This window comes from Vulpes vulpes, chromosome 12, assembly GCF_048418805.1.
Source record: "Vulpes vulpes isolate BD-2025 chromosome 12, VulVul3, whole genome shotgun sequence".
Lineage (NCBI taxonomy): Eukaryota > Metazoa > Chordata > Mammalia > Carnivora > Canidae > Vulpes > Vulpes vulpes.
This window is the reverse complement of record NC_132791.1, coordinates 130,402,398-130,415,158: the sequence shown is the minus strand read 5'-3', so window position 1 is coordinate 130,415,158 and position 12,761 is coordinate 130,402,398. Positions and strand designations below refer to the sequence as shown.

Below are 12,761 nucleotides of genomic sequence, written 5' to 3'. Positions count from 1 at the left end.
TGAGGAGCAATGAGGTTTAGGTGAGACCAGCTGGGCAGAGCATAGTACACTCAGCATTACACATTTATGTTAATAACAAGCGTCTATACTATAGATGAATTATACTTGCATGAATTTTTGGAAGGATCCATGTGAAACTGGTGACATTTCTGGCTATAGACACCATATGATGGTGGTTCCATTAACGGGGATAAACACAGGAGAAGATCTCTGGGTGTAAGTAAGGAATTGGGCTTTGAGCTGTAACAGCACACCTGGGAATAGGGCTGGGTGGGGCTCAGTGCCCACAGGAAGGCTGGAAGCACGTATTGCGTATGTTTATGCACTGCATGAAATTTTTCATCACGTATGTGCCTTCCTTGTATTTTATAATTAGTTGTGAAGAAATTACATAGTAAGAAAAAGTAAGATAATAGATGAACAAAAGGGTGAGATGCCAAAGCCCAAGTAAGTGCCCGACACCCCTATGGGACACTCTAGGAAGCATATCCATGTCTCTGGAAGAGACACCTTTGTACACCTGGGAACGTTCTTGAGAAATCCCCTTGTACTGCCACACACGAGGGGGGAGCCGTCAATGAGTCTGACAGATGTCGGGGGAGCCCGGAGCAAGCCTACCAGCTTTCTATGGATCAAAAAAGGTAAATGCTCCCATGGGCTGGATCCCCAAGCTCAGGCTTGGAAGGGCCCTCCTGCACCCCAGTGTACATGACCCTGACTTTCACGGGCATTACAGATGGGACACCGCAGTCTGGGAGCCAGCCTTCTGCCCAGGGTCAACCCTTTCATGGGGCAGGTGCTGGGAGGGTAGACAAGTGCAAGTTTGTCTTCTATACCGTCTTTTGTTCTTCCTGCCTTTGCATTCTAATATTCCTCAAACTGTTCTTTTTCTCTTATTCACATCACAATAAAATAGAGCAGCACTTTCTGATGTGAACTGGGAGCATCTCATTTGGCTCCTACAACTAGTTTAGGACAGAGGCATGCTTCAGTGAAGAAAACACCAAGAGTGTTCCAACTCACCATTGCACCTGCAGTCTTTGGGGTGCACAGTGATCCAGAAACACTGGAGCATTTTAATGCCTGAGAGCTAACTACCCTACTACGCCTCGCACAAGAAAGACCCAGAAAAGTGAACATAGTGGCCAGAATCCACATTTCTGGTCTCCTCTACTACACACACACACACACACACACACACACACACACACACGCACATTTAAGATTTATTTATTCATTTCAGAGAAAGAGTGAGAGTGAGCATGCATGAGATGGGGGAGGGGCAGAGAGAGAGAGGGAGAGAGTCCCAAGCTGACTGTACTGAGAGGGAGTCCAATGCAGGACTCAATACCAGGACCCTGAGATCACAACCTGTGCTGAAATCAAGAGTCACAAGAGTCAGACGCTGAACTGACGGTGCCACCAAGGCACCCCTGCTCTATTATATTTTTGACATCTCAAAATATCATAGTGCATCTGAAACATGGTTTCCACTTCCTCCTCTCCTACATGTAATGATGTAACTCGTGCCACCACTGTGCCAGCCCATGACCTGCCCATGTCCCTGCACACGAGAGGCCCAGTCCTGTTTCAGGGCACCTGTCTACCTGCAGTGTCCTCCACTCCGTATCCACAGGGCTGTCCTCCCTCCCATCATAGTCTTGTCAGATGGCGGCTGCTCCCCAACAGCCTCATCTGAAGTAGCCCTTCCCAGGCTTTTGCCACGTTTCCCAGTTGACTTGTGTATATCTTCAGTCTACGCCATTTATTTTTGTCAATCACCACCTGACCCCGAGTTCCTTAGTTGTTTCTCTCCTTAGTCTGTATCTGCTGGTGTGGTACCCTTTATGGGAGTAGGGACTCACCTGTCTTATTCACCACTTCCTGCCCGAGACTAAAACAGCGCCTGGTGCAGTGGGCAGACAAAACAAACATCTGTTCAATGAACATAATATTACAAGATTTTCCACTCTGCATTCCTTAAGACAACATCTGATGATGTTAAAAGTTACCATTCATTTTCAAATGCCATCCCAGAAACATGTGTTGAACACAACAACCAGTCCTGGAGAAACAGATGTGGTTCTGTAAGAACAAGCGAGTTTTTCAGAACAGTTAGGGAAGTTGCTGAAGTCTGAGCCCAAGCCAAGTCCATCTGCTCAAAATTGCTATAGTCCTGCCACATCTGTGGATAAAACCACACCAACAAGAGGCCAAAATGGTGGAACCAAGGGTGGGCTACCATGCCAGAAGCCATTCTGTACACATGGGACATTGAGGGTAATGGACTTCTCTGAAACTGGCCTGGTTCAAATTATGCCCGAGAAGAGGGCCTTCCCCCCAGACAGTCATCCCTTCCACCTCTCGGATTCCTCTTCTTGGGAAGCATCAGTGATAAGAGGTCAAGGAGAGGGCATTTGAGCTACTGGCTCAGAGTTCTGGCTACGGATGAGAAATGCTGTCCATTCTGAACCATGTCACATTCTCTTGTATCTTTGCCCAAATCTGTTATGAAAAAAAATCTGGGTATGTGACATCCTTACACCGTAAAAAATAAATTCATCCATCCACAGACCCTAAAATCGAAGCCCTCTGACTACATCTAAAGTGGGAAAAATTATTTTCTCTATAAGCTGAAAATATGCAAATGGTCTAGTAAAACACATTTTTAAAAAACTCCTCTCATAACTACCCAACAATAATCATGATTACATTTTGGGTAATCCTGTAGTCTTTTTGTCCACCCCCCAAGTGGAAAAATTTCTGTATAATTACTAAAACTAAATAAGGCCCTGCATAGAAGGTCAAAGATATGGCTATCCTCAGATAACGATTAGGGCATAAAAGGAAACACAACGCTTACATATAACAGAGTGGTACAACAGGAGGGTGACCTCAACTCCTGCTTCTCTGACCTCAAGTATCCATCCTACTGTTCAAACAATGACGACGACAAAACAGCTGTAATAATGGGTCACACTGGAGCATGGACCAGGTATGTCTGCAAACCACACATAGTGGCTTGTCCATAAAGTGAGTTGGGAGTAAAATATGCACTTGGTTCCTCAGTTCAGCTTAACCAACACGTGCATTCCCTCCTGTGTACCAGGCCCAGTGTTAGGATGAGTAAGTCATGGGTCCCACTCTCAAGGAAATTAGATAGAGACCAAAAACTAAACAAAACAGGGAAAGAACATTTGCCGAACCCAACGTGGTGAGCCCTATAAAAGCAATAAGCAACAATGCTGCCAGCAGGACTGTGGGCGGTTTGCATGCTTCCCAGGCCCGTATGCCTCCAGTAACAGAGCATAGGAGTTTGCCAAAGAAAAATGTGACTATCATTTTGGAAGTGATGCCAAATAAACCACATTAGACCAACAGCACCAAACAAATTGGTAATGTTCAAAAACAGTGTTTCCACATAAGAAGGGCCTGTTACCACAAAAGACAAAATACTAAGCACCATGTCCTACAAAAATACACACATTCAACATGTTACCTAAGAATTTTCAAGATTCAAAGAGGATATAAGAAGAATACTGTAACGGTTGTGGGAAGTGTTACACGAAGTTTTTATTACTGTATTATCTGCTGTCTTTAGGAAAACGTTTTGAGGCAATGCTTTCTTTTTTTTTGTTTCCTGTGAATTTCCGAGTGCTAGACGGGGCATCTGGAATCATCGCATGGACCCTGGAGGTGATCTCAAAGTACCGTGTTAATCTCTGACAACTGTTGACAACTGCTAGCAGTGGGACTTCTCCACTGAAAAACATTTCCAAAGGTAAGACCATATCACAGTTTCAGGAAACGTGGTGAAGGGGCACAGGTTTGGAATCAAATCCCGAGCATGCTGTGTGATGTTGGGCAGGGTCCTAACCAGTCTGGGTGTCTGCTCGCTCCACCCGTGTGATGCAAAACCATCCCCAGCTCAGCACTGCTCAGTTAGCAAATGTGTGAGAAGTTTCTCCCACATTGTAGGCTCTCAGTAAAAGACACCTAATAATCTAACAAGATGTTTTTAAAAACCCTCCCTTATGTGCCCAGCAATAATCATTATTACAGTTTGCAGCAACCGCTCTAGTCTCTTCTCCCCAGATGAAAACTTTGCTGCAGAATCAGGAAAGCTGAATGAAATAGAAGGTTCTCGATTCAGATGGAAGCCAGGAGCCATGGCAGAGACGCTGAGAAGTGGGGATGAGGGTGAGAATGTGAGGTGGGCAGAGCGTGAGATGCTGCCAACAATGTGGCACAGGGGGCACAGGACTGTGAGTGCTCTTGCCGCCCAAATGTGCACTGCGGAAGGCTCCCTGGCTGGTGTCCTGTTGTGTGTACTCTCCCACAGAGAAATAAGACAAAAAGCCCATGACGACTCCCAGGAGCCAGGCCAGGACAACTTGTTACCTCAGCCCTACAATGCCTTGGCATATGAGGGACACTTGGTGAGTGTTGGGCAGACAAACAGGGCTGGTGACAGGCACGTGTGCCGTTTCCTCACGTCCAGCTCAGCACCCAGAGAAGGAGATGAGCAGACGCATGCGGTGGCTGACTGCGGACCTCCTTCCCCCTGTGGCCTCAGGCCTCCCGAAGGGACACCCTCTGTCCCAGACTGTGCAGGCAGGGGAGCCACGCGGTAGGCGAAACTCTGGCAGGCTCCCTGGAGGTGGCCCCCACTGACCAGTGAGGGTGGCCTGTCCCACCCATAGGCCGGCAGATGCCGGGAGTCCTATTCCTAATCTACATGCGGCGGACAAAGACTTTGCGCCTAAAAATGGGCTTGGAAACTCAGGGTGGAAGCCCAGGATGCTCAGACAGAAAGACTCAGAGTTACTCACACTGGGTGAGGCGGAGAACGATGATCCACGCGGCAGCCGCTCTTACGATGCCTGGGACGGCCACCCAGATGGAAGCCACTGGGCTTCGGGAACCAGCAGCCATGGTGCCCACAAGTCGGGGCACAGCTTCCTGTACCTGCCCAGCCTCTTCGACCTGCTGCATCCTAGACAGGTGACATCTATTGCTCAAACCTTCTTAAACTCACCTGTTGGGTTAGCACTGTGGTTTCCTGAAGGCATTGAATTCTTTGTGTTTAGAGATCCTATAAAAAAAAAAATAGAGATCTTATAAAAACAAAACACATCCTGTGATGAAAAAGCATCCAACATCTAAGGACGCCAGCCGCTGGGTGTGGTGGGGCGTGCGGGAAGGCACAGCATTGCACGCAGGTTCTGCCTCGGCCACTGCTGCTGGGAAACACCTTCAACTGCCAGGGAGCACGGGACTATCTTACCGGGGTTTTCAGGGCAGAACACACGGGGCCTACGCGGTACTGCCCGTGGGCTGGCTATTGCAGTGCGCGCGCCCACACAAGGACACGTGCTGCACAGGCAGCTCCGCTCTGGGAGCACAGCCGACCACCTGTGAGGGCCCCTTCTATGCTCAGCACCCGGGGCCTCTTACCATGGAGACCCTTAACTTCATACCATGGACACAAGATGAGTGGGTAGGACTTTCTGTTGCTTTCCTACTTCCCCTCTGGCAACCACTAGTTTGTTATCTATACTTTAGAGTTTGTTTCTCTGTTTGTTCATTTTTCCTTAAACTCCACATCTGAGTGAAATCATCTGGTGTTTGTCTTTCTCTGACTTATTTCACTTAGCATAATACCCTTTAGCTCTAGCCACATTGTTGCAAATGGCAGGATTTCATTCCTTTTATAATCCAGTAATGTTCCCTGACCCCCTCACCTACCAGGGGACACTCGGTGGCTTCCATATTCGGGCCGTTGTAAATAATGCTGCAATAAACATGGGTGCACATATCATTTCAAATAACTGTCCTCATTTTCTTTGAATACACATCCAGAAGTAGAACTGCCGGATCACAAGGTGGCTCTATTTCTGAGAACCCTCCACACTGTTCTCCACAGTGGCTGCACCACTGCATTCCTAACAGTGTAAGAGAGTTCCTCTTTCTCCACATCCTCACCAACACCTGTTGTTTCTTGTTTATTCTAGCATTCTGACAGGTGTGAAATGATCTTTCCTTGTGGTTTTGATTTTCATTTTCCTGATGGTGATGTTATATTCTTTATACGTAATATATATTCATTATATATTTTCATTTTTAATTGCAAGCCTTTTTATAGAAGTAGGATTCTTTTAATTTTTGATTAGTACCTTAAGATTTGGAAAAACTTCAGAAGAATTCTATGCCCCAGTTAAGCAACTTTTCAGAGTGGTTTACTCAATCTGGGTCTTTGTATAACGGGATATTGAATATATGTAGCATATGGGAAGAGAATAAGTGTATTATTCACAAAGGTAGCACTCCCTAACCCAAAAGCCTCTCAAACTACAAGGTAAGAAATAACAACTTTGAAGGACCTATCTTTACCCTGTGCAAATTTCTTCCTCTTAATGCAATTATTCCATTTATCACAAAGGATGTGGTGTGAAGATTAAACATGAAGAAGATCAAGGTCATGACTCTGCTAGAATGAGATGACCCTTTACTGATGCCTCTAAGGGCAACCCTTACTTTAGGGATTCGTGAAGGGATGACTCTAGGCTTTGTGTACCAGCCTACTGGAGGCAGAAGCAGGCATTGAGTGTATACCTGCTATATGCAGCAGCTGGCATCGAGTGCATACCTGCTGTATGCAACAGCTGGCATCAAGTACTTGCCAGTATTATAAAGAGCTTCCACCACACCAGGCCTCCTGGGGAGCATGTAACTTGCACTAGCTCACTTAGCCTGGCCAACAATTCTGAGACAGGAATATACCACTTTGCAGTGACAGGATAGTGAGGCCCAGAGAAGGCCACCTAGCTAGTATGTGACAGAGCCTGGACTTGGACAGAGCCTGGACTTGCTTCTCTCCCAGGCTTCTCAGTGGTGGAATTACCAACTGTTCAGTCCCCACACCAAGAGGTCATCCTCGATTCCTGTGTGTCCCCATTCTCTCCTCCAGTCCGTTTGCAGGTGATTGTTCAGTGTCACCACCCCTCCCCCCCGCCAAACACAAAAGGAATCCATGCACTTATACACGGGCCAATGTGCCACAGCCCTCTGCCTAGACCACAGCAGGAGCCTCCTCTTTCTCTCTCCCTGCTGTCATCACTCAGGATATATTATGTCCCAGCAACCTTTTTTGCTTGAAAAAAGGAGACAAAAGCTGATGATCTTTGTAGCTCTAGGACCTTTCTTCTTTTAGAGCCTTTCTCCTTTTCAAATCAATTACGATGCACCTACTGTGGGTAGGCACTGGTTTTGTATCCTAGGAGACAAAGAATACCAGGACATCCAACTATAAAGAGGATGATGCTTTACTTGACAGAGACTAAGTATTAACATACAACGATGCACTAAATGGAAGAGAAGAAACTTACATTCATGAAGTGGCACCGACTAGAGATTAATTTACTCTCCTAACTGCCCACTGTGATGGTGCCTGGCGCCTGGGACTCACTTTAGAAAGTCCCTGCTACTTGAAGTCCCTTCCTGAACCCTACGATCATCCCCACCAACAGGCTGACAACACTTGGACAATGGCTCAGCTCCCCTGGGAGCTGACAGGTGTAATCAAGGGAGTGGAAATGGCTTTTTTCCTGGTGCCCTATTAGAACACTTGGTAGTGCATTTCTGAAGTCACCCTGGACTTCCAGTGGCAGACCAAGTAAAGTCCCTGCTTTCCACTAAGGTTGTTCCAGGTGGGTTTTGGCCACTTGCCACCAAAGGTCCTGATTGAATAACCCCACCCCCACACCATGTCTTCCTGCACTGCCAATATCAATCCTGCTCACTGCTTTGCTCACCTGCTCATCACCTCCCTCACTCCTCCAGCTAAGGATATTTTTGAAGCTACACAGCAGACTGTGCAGGATATTTAAAAAAAAAAAAAGAATCTCCATGTTCTTATCTTCTCCTACAATATTCTGGGCAATAGCAGATTATACATTTAAGCATTATCTACTTGAATAGCCAACACCACCTAAAATGGCTTGAGTGGCAAAATGGCAAATTGAGAGTTGGGATTTTAATCTCTGAAATCAAACATGTAATAGCTGTTTTACATTGAAAAAGTTAGGCAATTTTTAAGCCTCAGTTTTTTCCATTTATAAAGTGAGAATAATACTGCAAGGATCCAATGGCATGATATGTGGGCCTAAATTAGCATAATGGGGAATACACAGGAAGAGTGTCTAGTAAAAAATACTGTATAAGCCCTTGTATTATTGTTAAAAGTCACTGAATTTCATAATGATACTTGTTTTGAGAAATTCTCTACAGAACCTTCTACCCTAATTTCAAAGTGACATTAGAGTTGGTAGAAATGGATCCCAGCTCATGTTGGCTATATTCGTTCATGAAATGAAGGCTCTCCTATAATGGAGCATTCATTCCAAGATTTCCAAATAGCATTAACCTCTAGCGAGACTTTAATAAACATAACAGTGAGTATTAAAATAGGGCAAAAAAAAAAAAATCTGTGTTATTAGGGAAAAAAAAAGTAAAGCAAGGACACTTAGTTTCTCTAATCAGTAATTCATCAGAGAGACAAGAAAAAGGTTTACTTTCACAAAATAACAAAAAAGGGAGACTTTCCCCTAAAAATATTGGTTTGAAATTAGCACCAAAATAGACTGATTTGGTTCCAGATTGTTCACCTTACAATCTGTTGAAAATAGGATAGATGTGATTTGCTTAATTTCAGAATCGGGTCTGCAAAGCCGACTTCTGACGTGCACAATTCAACAAAGCCAAAGAACAACAAAATGAGCAAAACAAAGGAAAATTGTTGTCTCTTTCACCCCGATTATTCTAAGCAAAGCGGGTGCTGTGCCTGAACTGAGGTCTTTATCTTTTCCTGGATAAAACTCCTCTAAGGCTCAACAAACAGTTCAGTGGACAGAACTTAAAAGTAGGGAAAACTCGAGTCACTTAAAATAACTTACGGTAGTTTCCCGGCCATTATGGGGACCAGCAGCTCCAGTCGCTGACCAAAGGAAATGAGGCTCACAGCCCCCCAGACTGTTCCCCGAGCCGCCCGCCCCCCGGGCTCCTCCCCGAGAACCCCCGCCCCAGACTCTTCCCCGAGCCCCCCCCCCCCCCGGCTCCCGGAACCGCTGCACCACCGCGCGGGGCGCACCCCCGGCAGCCGCCACCCCAGGTGCGCCGCAGGTGCGCCGCGGCAGGTGCCCCCGTGGCGGGGCGGGGAGTGCCCCACAGCTCCCCCTTCCCGCGCCTGGGGCGTCCGGGCTCCCCGGGGCCCATCCGAGGCTCCCCGGCCCGGGTCCACACGCGGGTTTAGGGAGGGGGCCCGCCCCTGCGGACCCGCAGGTGGCTCCCTGCCCGCCGGAGCCTCAGCTTCCCCGCCCGCCCGCCCGCACCTACCGTCCAGGCCCGCGCTGTCCACAGCCGCCTTGAGCAGCGCCAGCATCAGCAGCACGCCCAGGACCAGCGCCGCCCAGGCCCCGCGCGCGCCCACTCCCATTGTTCCGACGGCAGGACGCGGCCGCCTCGCGGCTCCCCGACCCAGCGTCCGCCGCGCCGCCTCCCGCCGCCGGCCCCCCGATGCCCAAATAGGGCGCGGGAGCCGGCCTGGGGCGACGGGCGGGGCGGGGCCGGCGAGGGGCGGGGCCGGCGAGGGGGCGGGGCCGGCGGGGGCGGGGCCGGCGGGGGGCGGGGCCGGCGGGGGCCGGGGCTGAGGTGGGGCGGCAAAGCGGAGCGCGGGGCGGGGGGAGGAGGAGCCGGCGCGAGGCGAGGAGGCGGGGCTTGGCCTCTGCGAGGGGCGTGGCCAGGAGGCGGGGGCGGGACTTGTCCGGGAAGGGGGCGGGGCGGGGCGGGGCCGAGAGGAGGACCAGGCCCGGAAGGGGCGGGGCCTGGCTGGCTGACTGACAGGCCCCAGGCGGGTGGCGGGGTTTCTTTTCTCGTCGGAAGCCGCGGTCCTGTTGCAGCTGAGCCGAGCCGGAGCCCGGCCTCTCCCGGCCTCTCCCGGCCCTGGGGATGGGCCTCGCGAGGCCCGGAAGGAAGTCTTTGATCGTGGCGGGAGGGCCGGGGCTGAGAGGAGCAGAGCTCGGATGGGCGGGGCTTGTGCAGGGTCGCAGGGGTCGCGGGAGCTCTGTGGTGACCCAGGCCGAGTTGGGGCGGGGAAGTGCACGGTAAGCGCTCCGCTCCGGTGCACGCGGAGCACAGCCGTGGGCCCCTCTGGGGAAGCCCGCTCGGCCAGATGCTTTCGGGAAAGGCCTGTCCTGCTAACAAACGCCCCCGAGGAATCTGCTTGCAGGAAAAGACCTGGAGGGCATGGATGTAGGTGTTTCCTTAAAGGTGTTGGGAGGCTGACACTGTGCCCATACCCGCTGTCCGCTGAGGGCAGACGGCACAGAGTGGCACCTGTACCCCACAGTGCACCTGATGCCCGGCCCCGGCTCCTGCACCTGGGCCTCCTTCCCCGGGCCCTGCGCGCATGGCAGAACCTGACCTGGGTAGTGCTTGGCCAAGTCCCTCCGAAGCCCTCGCAGCCCCTGCTCACTTGCAGTGCTTCCCAGGCCCGCGTTTGGTTATTGCTCAGACCGGGGGAGGGACGTGAGACACCCACAGCTGAGGTGCAGAGCAGCCCAGGTCCCGCTTTGGGCGGAAGGACAGAGGTGCAGGGTGCTTGAAATGGCGGTGAGCCCCTGCCTGCAACCCTCTACATGTGCAGATCTTTGACATCTGACCCAGATTTTATGATATAAAGGCCACATCATTGCAGCTAAATTCCCAAAACTGAGGACAGATAGGACTTTTAGGCCTCAGATAAGTCTACCAGTAAGAACAGGATTGATGGTAGAGACTAAATGGGGCAATCTGCCCTCAATCTGAAGATTTCCATCTGTGGATGGGAGCCAGCCAGCACATACTCCCTGGCATCCACGCAGACTAAAGCATACACTGCACATTGAGGTTTTGATTTCTTTACCCAAGTGGGGAATCTGGTTTGAGAATCAGTTGCTCAGGTGATTGTCTAGCCCATCAGCCAAGGATTTCACAACCTGAGTCCAACCGGCCTTTCTAGCCCTGGTTCGCCTGACCGTGGACGCGGGTGCTTCTGGTTCCTGGGCACTTGCATATTGTTCTCTCTTCTGAAATACTCTCCTCTTATTCTTCTGGCCAGCCTACTTCGAATGCTTCCTTTAGGGCTCAGGGTATGTGTCCCTGGGAGTCTGGACTGGAACATAACTTGCCTCCAGAAGAGAGATGAGAAAGTATAGAAAACAAGAAGTCACTTGACATTTTCTCCTGGGAATGACATTGACACCCTTAGATCTTGCCTGTTATCTGATTTCCACACTACCAGCTTTGCACAGGACTGGGTTGGCCCACAGTTTCCTCCAGTCTAAGGAGGAAGTGGTAGAAGGACAAGGAACTATGACCTTCCTGCACTTGTAGGAAGTCCTAGGGGAGGCCTGGACTCCCTGGGGAAGATCTGTCCCCAGCTTCGTGTCTGGCTCTGCCCCCATCACTGCCCTTTACTTTGGTGAGTGAGGAGTTACATAGAGCAGCACTGGAGGCCTTGGCAGTCTAGGAGACCTAGATGTCTATTGTCTCTGGAACCTCACCAGGCTCCTCAGCATTCTGCAGATATTCCAGGGCCTTCCATGCTGTTGTGCATTTGCTCCTGCTCTTCCCTTTGCCAGGATGCCTCCTGACCTCCTTTCCTGGGTACTTTTCACTCATCTCTCAAAATTCTCTCCATGTCTCACTTCTCCCCAGAAATCAGGTGGACCTGATCCACTTACCCATACTTTGATTGTTTGCTCACCTGATTCCACCCTCTTCTCACAGCAGCCAGCCAGCATGATCGTTCTAGAATACTGAATGATCATGCTGTTCCCCTGCCACTTTCCAGAGGCCAGAATCGTGGCCCTACACCATATGGCCCCAGTGCTCTTTCAGCCCTGTTTTCTACCCTCTCCCTGTTCACTTACTTAGCCCCAGCTGCCTTTATTTTTTTTAGAAATAACAAATCAGTTCCTACCTCAGGGACTCTGCTGACTGCCCCTCATGCCATGTAGGTGTTTACTCAGCTCAGAAAAGCTTGTCTTAGACACCCACCTTACAGTTTTATGTGTCTTTGTAGCATCTAGCACTATCTGTCATTAGGGTCATTTATATGCTTATTGTTAGTCTCTTCCTCAAGGATGCAAGTTCCCTGAGAACCAGACACTATCTCTGAGAGCATATTTCAGATTTCTCTCCTATCTGTACTGCTGTAATACAGTGGACACTGGTCATATTTTTGGTCACTCATCACTGTTGGAATAGCTTGTCTTGCTTTAGATCTTAAATCCCCAGCCTCCCTTGCAGCTGGGCTCCAGAAGGTGACCTAGGCTGTGCCAATCCTGCTCATCCACATGAAACTTAAATCTGGGTTTGAGTGAGGACACAGGCCCTGTCTGCAGTTGCTTGTGTTGCTGATGTGGATAGCAGGAGAGGTGACTGGCTTGGTTGGCAGTGCTCCCAGCAACAGCAGTTTCTCAGTGGAGGTAAGATTGAGTTTCTGATGCAGGTGTAGTATTGGCTGGGAGCTGCCGTAGAAACTGTCTCTCACTGGACTAGTTTTGCCGGGTTTGGGACTTAGCCTTGGTCATGATTCTCTACAACTTCCAACAATCTAGAGAGCCACCCAGTATCTTCAACGCCCTCCTTCTCTGCTACATCAGCAACAGTCAGCTTTTCTTCTCTCAACTAAGGATCCTGACTCTATACAATGGGATATG

General features: G+C 49.7%; 1 protein-coding gene and 1 long non-coding RNA gene across 2 annotated transcripts in view; both read right to left on the bottom strand.

Annotated features, from left to right (window-relative positions):
• LOC140594708 (uncharacterized) overlaps positions 1-4,966 on the bottom strand; it is a 39,647-nt gene extending 34,681 nt beyond the window's left edge. Inside the window, exon 1 of the long non-coding RNA XR_011995855.1 lies at positions 4,833-4,966. This is a non-coding gene — a long non-coding RNA (uncharacterized lncRNA). The remainder of the gene's footprint in view (positions 1-4,832) is intronic.
• The window catches only part of TMEM123 (transmembrane protein 123), a 58,337-nt gene extending 48,713 nt beyond the window's left edge, over positions 1-9,624 (bottom strand). The window contains exons 1-2 of the mRNA XM_072729943.1: positions 9,394-9,624; positions 5,039-5,095 (exon numbers count right to left, since the gene is read on the bottom strand). Coding sequence (XP_072586044.1) covers positions 5,039-5,095; positions 9,394-9,493 — 157 coding nt within the window. The 5' untranslated portion in view covers positions 9,494-9,624. The remainder of the gene's footprint in view (positions 1-5,038; positions 5,096-9,393) is intronic.
• Positions 9,625-12,761: the final 3,137 nt, after the last annotated feature.